Source organism: Macaca nemestrina, chromosome 2, assembly GCF_043159975.1.
Source record: "Macaca nemestrina isolate mMacNem1 chromosome 2, mMacNem.hap1, whole genome shotgun sequence".
In the NCBI taxonomy this organism is placed as follows: domain Eukaryota; kingdom Metazoa; phylum Chordata; class Mammalia; order Primates; family Cercopithecidae; genus Macaca; species Macaca nemestrina.
In genome coordinates, this window is record NC_092126.1 from 148,950,701 (window position 1) to 148,965,718 (window position 15,018).

General features: G+C 45.7%; 2 protein-coding genes across 12 annotated transcripts in view; one reads left to right on the plus strand and one right to left on the minus strand.

Annotated features, from left to right (window-relative positions):
• The window catches only part of LOC105477686 (FA complementation group D2), a 76,868-nt gene extending 71,260 nt beyond the window's left edge, over positions 1–5,608 (plus strand). For 3 of the 10 annotated variants that reach the window (XM_071092201.1, XM_071092202.1, XM_071092203.1), the window contains exons 42-44: positions 472–618; positions 2,097–2,192; positions 4,863–5,608. In XM_071092201.1, the coding sequence (XP_070948302.1) occupies positions 472–618; positions 2,097–2,192; positions 4,863–4,937 (318 nt within the window). In that variant the 3' untranslated portion in view covers positions 4,938–5,608. Of the gene's footprint in view, positions 1–471; positions 619–2,096; positions 3,061–4,862 lie in introns of those variants that run through there. The other 7 variants (XM_011734317.3, XM_071092205.1, XM_011734318.2 and 4 more) reach the window with 5 other exon arrangements.
• Positions 5,609–8,210: 2,602 nt separating this feature from the next.
• Positions 8,211–12,908, minus strand: LOC105477688 (FANCD2 opposite strand). 2 transcript variants are annotated; one of them, XM_071092207.1, is made up of 2 exons: positions 12,553–12,792; positions 8,211–9,034 (listed from the first exon to the last, which is right to left on the minus strand). In XM_071092207.1, exon 2 carries the CDS (start codon positions 9,024–9,026, stop codon positions 8,493–8,495), a length of 534 nt encoding a protein of 177 aa, XP_070948308.1. In that variant the 5' UTR covers positions 9,027–9,034; positions 12,553–12,792; the 3' UTR covers positions 8,211–8,492. The 2 variants fall into 2 exon arrangements, with proteins under 2 accessions (XP_070948308.1, XP_011732628.1); XM_011734326.3 differs by having other exon boundaries at positions 8,387–9,034; positions 12,781–12,908.
• Positions 12,909–15,018: the final 2,110 nt, after the last annotated feature.

Genomic DNA, 15,018 nt, shown 5'->3' on the forward strand with positions numbered 1-15,018 from the left:
ATGTGTAAGGTCCTGAAGAGTGAATTTTTTTTTTTTTTTTTTTTTGAGATGAAGTCTCGCTTTGTAGCCCAGGCTGGAGTGCAGTGGTGCAATCTCTGCTCACTGCAAGTTCCACTTCACGGCTGCACAGTGAATTTTTAAGGAATTCTCTTAGCTAAATAGGGCTACTCTATTGTTTAATATCAGTAAAATATATATTCAAGAATATTTTAGGTAAATTCATTGATGATCGGCCAGCAAGAGGTTATGAAGAGGAACCAGAGGTGGTAGTGGTATGTCTTCTAGGCTTTGAATTATTTAGCTGCCATTGTCTTTGGATTACTCTGCCAAGCTATTCCTGTTCGATGGAACATACTGTTGGTTCATATTGGCGGGGCTTATATCCTTATTCAGTATTCAAAGGTTTCTATAAGAAATATGAAGGCATGATGATAAACTCACAAAAGATGGATGTTATTTATCTCCATTCAGATTCACCAGGACACGAGACTCACACAACATGTGCCTCTGCTCAAAAAGACCCTGGAACTGTTAGTTTGCAGAGTCAAAGCTATGCTCACCCTCAACAATTGTAGAGAGGCTTTCTGGCTGGGCAATCTAAAAAACCGGGACTTGCAGGTAAGCCTTGGATCCTGCTAGTGATAATTCTCCAATCTTATTCTTTGTGATAGCATCAGATGGCATGTAAGGCAGTTCACCTAAGCCCTGGTCTCTCAGTAAGGCTACTTTTCTCTTAAGTCTGTGACTGTTGAACTCTTTAAAGTTATGGTATGTTGCTCATGGGCCCTAGTCACAGGCTATACCCCTCATCTTAGGCAGCAAGGCACCAAAACATGCCATTGATATAAACAATGCCTCAGACATAAAGGAGTCAGACCAGTACAAACCTCTCTCCACAGCCAGAGGGGCTCCTTTAAGCCCCACTGAGGGTAGATTCATAATAACATTTTTGTATAGGGACAAACATTTCTTTTTTTTAGTTATACTAAGCCAATCTGTCTTATTCCGGAAATTATAAATTAATCTCTAATTTTAACTAATGAGCATTTATAAGGTTTTTTAATTGTCTGATTAGCTGAAATCTTGTGTTGTTTATAATACTACTTTGGAGTTACAACATTTTTCAGATAGGGTAGTATAAGCCCTTTTCTTTCATGCTTAAAATATCTGAGTCTTATAGTCAGTTATATATGAAATATATAAAGTAGCACCACAGAGAATTAACTTCCTTTCTTCACATCAACCTTATGAGGCAGATACTATTGTTTCTTCGTAAAAATTGAAACTCAAAGAAGTTAAGTAATTTACCTAATGTCATTCAACAGTAAGTGAGTGGAGCCACGGTTTGAGTCCAAACAGTCCTAAATCCAGACTTGATGCTCTTAAACACTTCACTGGGCCGGGCGCGGTGGCTCACGCCTGTAATCCCAGCACTTTGGGAGGCCGAGATGGGTGGATCACGAGGTCAGGAGATCGAGACCATCCTGGCTAACACAGTGAAACCCCGTCTCTACTAAAAAACACAAAAAACTAGCCGGGCGAGGTGGCGGGCGCCTGTAGTCCCAGCTACTTGGGAGGCTGAGACAGGAGAATGGCGTGAACCTGGGAGGCGGAGCTTGCAGTGAGCGGAGATCAGGCCACTGCACTCCAGCCTGGGTGACAGAGCAAGACTCTGTCTCAAAAAAAAAAAAAAAAAAAACACTTCACTATACTGTCCTTTAGCCTCTGCATGGCCTTTCGTAGTTGGTGTAATGGTGCTTATATACTTTAAGGTATTTGGGAAATTTTAGAACCATGTTCAGCATCAACTTAGAGTCACCAATACAATCTAGCCTTTTAAAATGTAGTGTGATGCTAGCATACCAAGATGAACCTTTTGTTACATTACTTTTTGTATCAGAGCCACAGACATCTCAGAAACCTGGAGTTGAGTATCCCTCCTCTAGATGCTGAATCACAAGTTGGTATCCATGTTTGACCGTGTTTTGAATGGCTAGAATATCTTCCTTTGTATTGCCTGTAAACTCAACCTTCTCCCCTATTACCCTAAATGTGGTCATTATAACCCACAATTTTCTTGGTCCATTCACATTTAGGGTGAAGAGATTAAGTCCCAAAATTCCCAGGAGAGCACAGCAGATGAGAGTGAGGATGACATGTCATCCCAGGCCTCCAAGAGCAAAGCCACTGAGGTATCTCTGCAAAAGGCCCCAGAGTCAGGCACTGATGGTTGCATTTTGTTAATTGTTCTGAGTTGGTGGAGCAGAACTTTGCCTACTTATGTTTATTGTCAAGTACTTCTATGCCCATTTCCATTCCCTCCATAACACCTTCTGTGCTTATATAATTTTTTGGGACCCAGAAAAAACAACCACACAATCTTAGAATCGCTACTGAGTATCTCGAGTTGTGGCATTTGTTATAGAGTTGACAATTCTCTGCATTATAGCCTTTCATTTTCCATGAATCCATATCTGAAATCATTTTAGAAGGGAGAAGTCATCGAAGTATTTTCTGAGTGTTGAAAAGAATGAGTTAAACCATTTAAACACATTTGAAACATACGAAAATAGAAATGTGAAAGCATTTGGTGAAAGCCAAAGCACAGAGTCAGAAGCTGCCACCTTAGAGAACTGAAATAAAAATAGAAGTTCTTACTCTTTTTTGTGGTACAGATGCTTTTGAGAATTTGAAGAAAGCTAAATAAAAATGTATACATGGCTGGCGCAGTGGCTCATGCTTGTAATCCTAGCACTTTGTGAGGCCAAGGTAGGAGAATTGCTTGAGCCCGGGAGCTCGAGACCAAGCTGCACAACATAACAAGACCCTATCTCCACAAAAAAATGAAAAATAAGCCCAGGTGCGGTGGCTCACGCCTGTAATCCCAGCACTTTGGGAGGCCGAGGTAGGCAGGTCACAAGGTCAGGAGTTCAAGACCAGCCTGGCCAACATAGTGAAACCCCATCTCTACTAAAAATACAAAAATTAGCTGGGTGTGGTGGCACGCACTTGTAGTCTCAGCTACTTGGGAGGCTGAGGCAGGAGAATCACTTGAACCTGGGAGGTGGAGGTTGTGGTGAGCTGAGATCCCGCTACTGCACTCTAGCCTGGGCAACAGAACGAGACTCCGTCTCAAAAAAAAAAAAAAAGTGTACATTTATAAATTTTGTCACAATTCAGGTAGGTTATAGACACCAAAATCTCAGATTTAAGAACCCCTGCTGTGGGGCCTCTGTAATGCAGTTTGAGTCTGATCCAGAAAGATCATTTAGTATGAAAAGTCTGGCCTGGTAGGGTGGCTCACACCTGTAATCATAGCACTTTGTGAGGCTAAGGTGGGAGGACTGCTTAAGCCCAGGATTTCAAGACCAGCTTGAGACCCCATCTTTACAAAAAAAATTTTTTTGAGCTAGCCAGGCATAGTGACGCATGCCTATGGTCCCTGCTACTCAGGAGGCTGAGGTTGGAAGGTTGCTGAAGCCCAGGAGGTGGAGGCTGCAGTGAGCCATCATCACACTCCAGCCTGGATGACAGACCCTGTCTCAAATTTAAAAAGTTCTTTTATTTACATGGTCCACAGTTTTATTTGTATAATACACCCCTTCCACCTTTTTCTCAGAGAATTTGAGGCAGACAGTATCCTATTAGTTTGGTACTTTCCCCTAAGCAAATCTCTCATACTAGAATTGTAAGCCAGACAGAACAGAATTTTGTACTGGATTCCTGTTGAGATACACCAGCACAGCACTTCTTTTTTTGAGACAGAGTCTCCCTCTGTCGCCCAGGCTGAGGTGCAGTGGTGCAGTCTCGGCTCACTGCAATCTGTCTCCCAGGTTCAAGCAATTCTTCTGCCTCAGCCTCCCAAGTAGCTGGGAATACAGGTGACTGCCACCATGCCTGGCTAGTTTTTTTTTTTTTTTTTTTTTTTTTTGAGACGGAGTCTAGCTCTGCTACCCAGGCTGGAGTGCAGTGGCCGGATCTCAGCTCACTGCAAGCTCCGCCTCCCGGATTCACGCCATTCTCCTGCCTCAGCCTCCAGAGTAGCTGGGACTACAGGCGCCCGCCACCTCGCCTGGCTAGTTTTTTGTATTTTTTAGTAGAGACGGGGTTTCACCGTGTCAGCCAGGATGGTCTCGATCTCCTGACCTCGTGATCCGCCCGTCTCGGCCTCCCAAAGTGCTGGGATTATAGGCTTGAGCCACTGCGCCCGGCCTTAGTTTTTGTATATTTAGTAGAGACAGGGTTTCACCATGTTGAGCAGGCTGGTCTCGAACTCCTGACCTCAGATGATCCATCCACCTCAGCCTCCCAAAGTGTTGGGATTATAGGCATGAGCCACCGTGCACTGCCATAGCACCACTTGTAATAAATATTTCATTCTATATTGAATGCCCTCTTTGTTCCTATGTCATACACATGAAGTAGAGCTGGAGGACCATGGCTTGTTTAAAATTATGCAAATTGAGCTGGGTGCGATGGCTCAGGCCTGTAATCCCAGCCCTTTGGGAGGCTGAGGCAGGCGGATCACCTGAGGTCAGGAGTTTGAGACCAGCCTAGCCAACGTGGCGAAACCCCATCCCTACCAAAATACAAAAATCAGCCGGGCGTGGTGGTGCATGCCTGTAATCCCAGCTACTTGGGAGGCTGAGGCAGGGGAATCGCTTGAACCTGGGAGGCGGAGGTTGCAGTGAGCTGAGATCACGCCACTGCATTCCAGCCTGGCAACAGAGCAAGACTCCTTTAAAAAAATAAATAAAAGTTTTAACAGTGACAGTAGTACAGTTGTGTATCCTCTAGGAACTGTATTCCAGAGGTCACCCAGAGCAGTAACCTAAAATACTTATTTATTCTTTGCCCCTTAGGATGGTGAAGAAGACGAAGTAAGTGCTGGAGAAAAGGAGCAAGACAGTGATGAGAGTTATGATGACTCTGATTAGACCCCAGACAGATTGTTGCCCGCTTCTGTGTCTCTGCCAGCCACTGATCATTTTGTGTTAAGAGTTTGAAATCCGCTGTTTACCTTTCTTACTGGAAGGATCCTTTTTTTTTTCCTCTATTTTTTTTTTTTTTTTTCCTAAGACGGAGTCTCACTGTGTCGCCCAGGCTGGAGTGCAGTGGCGTAATCTCGGCTCACTGCAACCTCCACCTCCTAGGTTCAAACGATTATCATGCCTCAGCCTCCTGAGTAGCTGGGACTACAGGAACACGCCACCATGCCCGGCTAATTTTTGTATTTTTAGTAGACACAGGGTTTCACCATGTTGGCCAGATGGTCTCGATCTCCTGAACTCATGATCCACCTGCCTCAGCCTCCCAAAGTGCTGGGATTACAGGCATGAGGCACCACACCCGGCCATCTTTTGTTCTTAAAGTGGGGGCTTTATTAACTTGTGAACATCATGGATTATCTAACATCATCACAGTCCCTGGCTCAGGATTCTGATGTAGCATTGTTTATTGGTTTGGATAAACCTAGCTGTGCTACACTGCAGAGTAAAATCTCTGAGTCATGATTCTGGACTTTGGGAGCTAGTTTTGAAACTGATTTATTCTAGAACTTAGGCTTGTACCAATTTTACAAATAAATTCTCTTCTAAGTTCTGCTTCAGCTGCCTCATTTATCTTTCTGGATTTGCTTCATTATTCAAGGATTAGGTGGAATTGAATTGAGATTTGTGTAGAGAAATTATGGAGACTGGTGCTAACATAGTTCTGCCGATTAAAATCATGTCTCCTGGCCGGGTGCAGTGGCTCATGCCTGTAATCCCAGCACTTTGGGAGGCCGAGACAGGCGGATCACGAGGTCAGGAGATCGAGACCATCCTGGCTAACACGGTGAAACCCCGTCTCTACTAAAAATACAAAAAATTAGTCGGGTGTGGTGGCGGGCGCCTGTAGTCCCAGCTACTTGGGAGGCTGAGGCAGGAGAATGGCAAGAACCCGGGAGGCGAAGCTTGCAGTGAGCCGAGATTGCACCACTGCACTCCAGCCTGGGAGACAGAGCGAGACTCCATCTCAAAAAAAAAAAAGAAATGTCTCCTATTATAAGAACCAATTTCATTTGAAATGAGATATATCTGGTCTTTCTGGAGGATTGACTTGATCTTGATGATCTTCCTTTTTTTTTTTTTTTTTTTGAAACGGAATCTCACTCTGTCACCCAGGCTGGATTGCAGTGGCACGATCTCAGCTCACTGCAACCTCCGCCTCCCAGGTTCAAGTGATTCTCCTGTCTCAGCCTCCTGCATAGCTGGGACTGCAGGTGCACACCACCACGCCTGGTTAATCTTTGTATTTTTTTAGTAGAGACAGGGTTTCACCATATTGGCCAGGCTGGTCTTGAACTCCTGACCTCGTGATCCACCCGCCTCGGCCTCCCAAAGTGGTGTGATTATAGGCGTGAGTCACCATGCCTGGTCGACTTAAACTTCTTGTCAATGCCCAAAGAAAGTCAGAAGGAATGTTTTGGCTGCTTTTTAAATTTTTTTGATTGGTGTGATAGTATAAGACCAAAATAAAGGCCGGGCGCATGGCTCACACCTGTAATCCTAGCATTTTGGGAGGCCAAGGAGGGTGGATCACGAGGTCAGGAGATCGAGACCATCCTGGCTAACACAGTGAAACCCCATCTCTACTAAAAAATACAAAAAATTCGCCGGGCATGGTGGTGGGCACCTTTAGTCCCAGCTACTCAGAAGGCTGAGGCAGGAGAATCGCTTGAACCTGGGAGGTGGAGCTTGCAGTGAGCCAACATCGTGCCACTACACTCCAGCCTGGGCAACACAGCAAGACTCTGTCTCAAAAAAAAAAAAAAAAAGACCAAAATAAAATAAAAAAGCAGCATCAAACTTGTGTTAACTTTGTATATATAATGTTTATTTCCATATTCTGAGTTATACCTAACCTAGTTAATTTTTTTTTTTGTTTTTTTTTGAGATGGAGTCTTGCTCTGTTGCCCAGGCTGGGGTGCAGTGGCCGGATCTCAGCTCACTGCAAGCTCCGCCTCCCGGGTTTACGCCATTCTCCTACCTCAGCCTCCCAAGTAGCTGGGACTACAGGCGCCCGCCAACCCGCCCGGCTAGTTTTTTTGCATTTTTTAGTAGAGACGGGGGTTTCACTGTGTTAGCCAGGATGGTCTCGATCTCCTGACCTTGTGATCTGCCCGTCTCGGCCTCCCAAAGTGCTGGGATTACAGGCTTGAGCCACTGCGCCTGGCCAACCTAGTTATAAGAATGCTACAAAGGCCAGGTGCAGTGGTTCATGCCTGTAATCCCAACACTTTTGGAGGCTGAGGCCAGGGGATTGCTTGAGCCCAGGAGTTTGAGACCAGCTTGGGCAACGTGGCGAAACTCCATCTCTACTAAAAAAAAAAAAAAAAAAAAATAGAAAAATTAGTGACTCATGCCTGTAATTCCAGCACTTTGGGAGGCCAAAGCGGGCAAATTACCTGAGATCAGGAGTTCAAGACCAGCCTGACCAGCCTGGAGAAACCCCGTCTCTACTAAAAATACAAAAGTAGCTGGGCATGATGGCACATGCCTGTAATCCCAGCTACTAGGAAGGCTGAGGCAAGAGAATCGCTTGAACCTGGGAGGCAGAGGTTGCAGTGAGCTGAGATCGTGCCATTGCACTCCAGCCTGGGCAACAAGAGCAAAACTCCATCTCAAAAAAAAAAAAGCAGATATGGTGGCCCACACCTGTAGTCCCAGCTACTCAGGAGGCTGAGGTGGGAGGATCCCTTGAGCCTGGGAGTTTGAGGCTGCAGTGAGCCAAGACCATGCTATTGTAGTCCAGCTGGGATGACAGAAAAAAACAAAAAAATGCTACAAAATTACTTGTAGTTTATTAGAAATAGAACATTAGGAGTACATTTCAGCTAAAATGGAGAGTCATGAGTTCCATGTAGCCTACCAGAAAGCCTAGCTTCGTTCAGTGCTACCAAGATCTTTCTTGCCAGGCTGTACGTATTGTTTAATATCAGTATATTTCTACCCAGTTTTGTACACTCCCATGGTATTAGGGTGTGGTTAGTTAGGGTTTTTTTCTTATTTTCATTGTTTTGGTTGGGGGAGGTTTTAAACTAATCCTTGACCTATATATAGATTTTTGACATCCCCTGGTACATGAAATCCATATCTTTCTCCTCTACACCCCTTTTTCCCCCAGTTCATTGTGATCTTAGGTGTTTATGTGAGTTCACACTAGGCTCATTGGTTTATATCATTTGTTTAATGGTTATCACATGTACATGTCAATGCTAGTTTGACTCTAAATGGTTCAACCTTACAATGGGAATGTTTTTCCTTGTTCTCTATCATTGGTCCTTTTTGGAGGGGAAGGGATGAAAGGGGCTCCTGAATCATCACTGCTTGAAACAAAAGCAAGATGGCTGGGGCAATGACACAGTTTCATTTACATGGACAGGTTTCTGTAAGCTTCAGTTACATGCCAAAGGGCATGGTGTGAAGAAATGGGGATCAAATGAGGACCCTTTACTTGGAGTGCTGCAAGGCAAAGGTGCACTTTTTGTAAGTTGCATACAGCAAGAGGATAGAGCGCAGCATCTGTTTGCACATAGTCACTGTCATCTGAATCTGAGGCTCCTTCAGTCCAATGGGCCACTGGTGCTCCCTGCTAATGATTTTGCAAAAGGCTGACTTGTCTGAAACTCTGAAAGTCCCGGTCCATTTTGGTGGCTGAGCTGTGATAACCCTGCCAAAGACAGAATCTACTCCACTGAGGCGGATGGGCTGGGGCTTCCTGACCAGTCCTTTGTTGTTCATTGTTCGCAATTCTGATGTGTGACAGGGTAACTTGGGACTCACTCCAGATTCCAGGAATGGGCTGTCTAGGACTAGAGTGACCTCTTGAAAGCACAGCTGCACTTCAAGGTCAGATGGTGTGTGTGGGAAGCAGGGAGAGGCCCTGAAGGGGTGCTTGGAGGAAGGTATAGGTGTCGTGTGCCGCAGCCATTGGAAACTCTCATCCAGTGGGGTCCATGGTGACCAGAGCTGGTATCCTGCCATTGACAGTCCTAAAGGAGGGAAATCAGAGCATGGAATTTCCCTGACATGCTTTTCATGATGGTATGGACTTTCAAATTCCCATCTCTGTCTCACTATTGACATAAACTTATTCTATAGTTCCCATGAATAGATTCCAACAGGTGTTAGGATATTAGTAATTCTTTTCTTTCTTTCTTTTTTTCTTTTTTGAGACAGTCTCACTCTGTCACTCAGGCTGGAGTGCAGTGGAGCAATCTTGGCTCACTGTATTTTTAGTAGTGACAGAGTTTTGCCATGTTGGCCAGGCTGGTCTCCAACTCCTGACAGGTGATCCACCTGCCTTGGCCTCCCAAAGTGCTGGGATTACAGGCGTGACTCACTGCGCCCAGCGTGGGTATTAGTAATTCTAATAAAGGGAAGTAGGGAATGATTACAAATATTGATCTGGCAACTGCTATGTGTACTAAAACTTTATATTACACTTTTTCACAAGCCTTTGGAAGTAGGTCTTAACCCATTTTATAGATGAGGAAATGATTTGTCTGAAATGAGATGAATATAGGTCCACTGTTAGGACCTATGCTATGTTGTTAGCTGCTAATGACAGAATCTATATGTTCTGAGGTGACAGAAGCTGCTGAGAATTCATGATGAGACCTTATTACTTGAGATTAGAAGAAGCTCAGAAAAGTCATATCTTAAAAATATTTATGGCTGGACACAGTGGCTCATGCCTACAATCCCAGCACTTTGGAAGGCTGAGGCAGGCGGATCACTTGAGATCAGAGTTCCAGACTAGCCTGGCCAACATGGTGAAACCTTGTCTCTACTAAAAATACAAAAATTAGCCAGGCATGGTGGCGTACGCCTGTAGTCCCAGCTACGTGGGGAGGCTGAGGCGTGAAAATCGCTTTAACCCAGGAGGCAGAGGTTGCAGTGAGTCAAGATTGCACCACTGCACTCCAGCCTGGGTGAAAGAGCAAGACTCGGCCGGGCGCGGTGGCTCAAGCCTGTAATCCCAGCACTTTGGGAGGCCGAGACGGGCGGATCACGAGGTCAGGAGATCGAGAGACGATCCCGGCTAACACGGTGAAACCCCGTCTCTACTAAAAAATACAAAAAAAATAGCCGGGCGAGGTGGCGGGCGCCTGTAGTCCCAGCTACTCGGGAGGCTGAGGCAGGAGAATGGCGTAAACCCGGGAGGCGGAGCTTGCAGTGAGCTGAGATCTGGCCACTGCACTCCAGCCTGGGTGACAGAGCAAGACTCCGTCTCAAAAAAAAAAAAAAAAAAAAAAAAAGAGCAAGACTCTGTCTCAAAAAAAAAAAATTGTGCGGTTCGCAATGTATGAACTCTGTACAATGTATGAACTTGCAAGTATGAACTTCAGCATCATTTGGAAACTTGTAGATGTGCACATTTTTGGGCCCCACTTCAGACCAACAGAAACAAACTCCAAGTGGGGCCCAGCAATCTGCATTTATACAAGCCCTCTTGCATTGTCTATTTTGAGAATTTCTTATGCTATTCCTTTCAAACAACTCTAACTTTCACTATTCATTACTGAGATCATCTCCTGGCCCCAAAGGCCACTGTATTTTCTCTGCACACGGGAGCAACTTGCAGACCCCTGGGTTATTTATATACCACCTCAGAGGAGCTGGTAGGAGACTGGGAGGAGAAACATTTCCAAAGTCCAGTCAAAATATTGTTAAAGATTTTTGTTTTTCTAGGTGTGGGTGTGTTTTTAAATTTGTTTTTCTGTTTTGTTTGTTTTCCATCTGTGGAAGACCTACTGGTTCCATAAGACCTTAATTTTCTTTTTCCTTTGAAGATTAAAAAGGGCTGTGAGGATATTGCTAACTCAAAATTTATGCAAGTAAAATTAGAATTTTCTATCATTCTCCTTCAACATTGCCAGTATACAAGAAGGTTTACTGAATTCAGAAGCTAATTCTTTTTTTAGCGTGTACCTATTTTGTTAGTGGGCATAGTGGGTCCCTTTTCTTTCTAGCCAAGTGTATTTCTCTGCCCCTTCTCCCACAGAAGATAGCAGCAGATCCCATCCTATCCAGTAATTGCCCCAGAAATACTGTGAAAATTTTGACATCTTCACCACCGTTTGTGAGATAGAAAAGTTGATTTTAAAAAAAGAACTGTTGGCCAGGCACAGTGGCTCACACCTGTAATCCCAGCACTTTGGGAGGCCGAGGCAGGTGGATCACTTGAGGTCAGGAGTTCAAGACCAGCCTGGCCAACAGGGTGAAACCCCGTCTCTACTAAAAATACAAAAATTAGCCAGGCGCGGTGGTGGGCACCTGTAATCCCGGGTACTCATGAGGCTGAGGCAGGAGAATCACTTGAACGGAGGTTCCAGTGAGCTGGGATCAAGCCATTGAACTCCAGCTTGGGTGACAGAGGGAGACTCCATCTCAATTAAAAAAAAAAAAAAAAAAAATGGTTGGTGACATTTCAGACCAGAAGACCTGCCCCTGATAATGGTTAGTATGGGGGATTTGTTGATTTTCTGCAACTAGTATGTTTCTCATGATCTATGTAGGCTCTTTGCAAAGTACTAAATGTTCAAATATCTGGGCGGCCTTAGAATGAGAAAGGGACACCCAAGGGACAGTTATCTATTCCAAACACCCTGTGAAAGGCTTCTGGTGCTTGATATCTTGACCTTCAGAGCACATACCCAAGAGAGGGACTACCGTGGTACACCACCATGACAAGGTGGGCAGAGAGTGTAAATGCTGCCAAGCATATTTTTAATCCCATAATATGAGATTTTAAAAAGTATTTAATCCCAGGATCATTTTCTCTTTCTTTTCTTTTTTTTTTTTTTTTGACATGGAGTCTGGCTCTGTTGCCCAGGCTGGAGTGCAGTGGCGCAATCTCGGCTCACTGCAAGCTCCACCTCCCAGGTTCATGCCATTCTCCTGCCTCAGCCTCCCGAGTAGCTGGGACTACAGGCGCCCGCCACCACGCCCGGCTAATTTTTTTGTGTTTTTAGTAGAGACGGGGTCTCACCGTATTAGTCAGAATGGTCTCAGTCTCCTGACCTCGTGATCCACCCGCCTCAGCCTCCCAAAGTGCTGAGATTATAGGCGTGAGCCACCGGACTCTGCCCCCAGGATCCTTTTTTTTTTTGCCACATCTTCTAAGAGGAAATAGAGGTGGAAGTAAAAGGCTTTGTCAAATGTCCAGCCTAAGTCAGGGCGCGGTGGTTCAGGCCTGCAATCACAGCACTTTCGGAGGCCACGGTGGGCCAATCACTTGAGGTCAGGAGTCAGCCTAAATATTCGGCAGAACCAACATGGGATGAGGGGCTTCTAAACCTAGGTCCCCGCACCACTTCGCGCAAAGTTTAAAGATGGTTCATCCCATCCCCACTGCCCAGAAGTCACTGTCAACCACTCCAGAAGGGCTTGAACCTACGAAGTCTGCTCAAGCTGCTTAGTAGCTCCCAGATAGGGAACACCTGGTTCTCCTGGTCAAAAAGGTTTCCCCTTCACACCCCACTTCCCGTTCCAAGGATTTCCCCACCTGGGAAACGGGGCGTTAGCGCCAAAATGCAGCTGAGGTCGTGAACTGTAAATGGAGATGCGAAGGGTCTGGAGCTGCTGAGAGTGGAGAGGCTCCCACTCCAAGCCGGAAGAAAGGGCTTGGGCCTCCTGGGTCTCTATGCGGGGACGGGGACCAGAAGGTTCTGGCTGAGGAGGACGATGCGGTGGGAACCTGGGCCCAGTCCCACCATCCGGGCCCAGGGCTCACCTGCTGAACCCTGAGGGTCGCACGCTCCAAAGCGGCGGCCGCTGTTCGTGGCGCCTGGCAACCACCTTTGTGACTCAGGACTGCGGGGCAGCCCGAGCCGCGGCGGGGGGCCGCACTCCCCGCCCCCACCTCATTGGAATGCCTTGTCCAGGACTCGGCCTTCAGGAGGGCTGGTTCGAATCCTGTTCCCTCCATTGTCTGCCTCCCTACCGTGCCACACCTGTGTACCTTTGATCAAGTCACAGAGGACAGGCGACCCCTACTTCAAAGGGCCTGCATAAAAGTCCCAGGACCTGTAGTTAGTGTTAAAAGTTAGCCCCAACTCATCACACTGTGCTCAGTGGGTGCTCAGGCTTGCTCAGTGTTGCTCTATTTGAATGATCCCAGTGCAAAGAAATAGAATAAATGTTCACCTGTCAAGAGGAGGAGGAAACGCACGTCCTTCCTTGATTTCCTGACAGAAAACCTTTCTCAGCCTTCTGTTAAACCTGAGAGTACCTGTAATCCCAGCTATCTGGGTGGCTGAGACGGTAGACTGCCTGAGCCCAGGAGTTCAAGACCAGTCTGGGCAACATAGTGAGATGCCCTGCTCAAAAAGAAAACAAAAATATCTCAAGAATAATTTTGTCTCATTCTTATAATGCAGAGATACACTTTTGCCATATTAGTGAAGGAGTGATTTGACAACTTTGTAATCATCACTTAAAATAATGACCCTGGATGGCTGAGGGAAAGGAGGAGTCTACCCAGCTGATGTCTGTATTCCCAGTACCTGGTTATTGCCATGCCTGGCAGTGTGCAGTATTTGTGGGGGGAAGTAGTTAATGGCCTACTTGGTCTTCCCTTGTACACCCAGAATCGCCCTTGCATTTTACACACTATAGAACACACACCACAAATAAGACTTGTCACCTTTGGTCTGGTTCTTTGGGTAAAGCTGATGGAGAGAGACTGAGGGCCTGAGCATAGGGTCAGGCAAGATCCTGATTTAGAAGACACACCCCCACTGTCTGTGCATGTGCACCTTGTGGAAGAAGAGGTAAGTGGAGAAGAGTGTGGAGGGAGTGTCAGAACATGAAGAGAGGGGCACAGAATAGTGAGACTTGGAAGAGACACAAATGATTTTGAATTACAAAACTTTTTTCCCCAGCTAGTTCACTTTTATTTCCATCTCTCTTTTTTTTTTTAATGGAGTCTCACTGTGTCGCCCAGGTTGGAGTGCAGTGGCTTGATCTCAGGTCACTGCAACCTTCACCTCCCGGGTTCAAGCGATTCTCCTGTCTCAGCCTCCCAAGTAGCTGGGATTACAGGTGCCCGCAACCAGGCCCAGCTGATTTTTGTATTTTTAGTAGAGATGGGGTTTCACCATGTTGGCCAGGCAGGTCTCGAACTCCTGACCTCGTGATCTCCCCTCCTCAGCCTCCCAAAGTGCTGGGATTACAGACTTGAGCCACCACACCCGGCTTTATTTCCCTCTTGAATAAAAAAAGACATTTTTATTTTAAAAGAAAACAGTCATTTTTATTTAGGTTTTAATTGCACAGTGATTTTTTTGTTGTTTTGTTTTTTAAATGAAAGTCCTCAATGCAAAATTGTATGTTTAAAAATTACTGGATAGATAGGGCTTCATACTGTTAAGAATTTGTATGGGCTGGGTGCAGTGGCTCACACCTGTAATCCTAATACTTTGGGAGGCTGTGGCGGGCAGATCACCTGAGGTCATGAGTTCAAGACCAGCCTGGCCAACATGGTGAAATCCCATCTCTACTAAAAATACAAAAATTAGCCAGGCGTGATGGTGGGCACCTGTAATCCCAGCTACTCGGGAGGCTGAGGCAGGAGAATCGCTTGAACCCAGGAGGCAGAGGCTGCAGTGAGCCAAGATCGTGCTATTGCACTCCAGCCTGGGTGACAGAGCAATACTCTGTCTCAAAAAAAAAAAAAAAAAAAAGAATTTGTACAACAGTCCTCTGTGCAGTCTGCCCAGCTCTAAGGGATGTGTTCTCAGAAGTGCCATTCACCATCACCTCTAAGTCTGATAGTATGCTCCATATGGAAAACCAGAATGTGATCTGTATCATCCAGTGCTCAACATTCTGGTTGCACTGTTCAGGGATTCTCATGACAATAGCCACATTTACTCTGCCAAAAGCTGATTCAATGCTTTCAAAGCAGGCAGCAACACTGCTATGGTGCACAAACTGTATCCACCCTTAGATGTCTCAGCACATGTTCCAT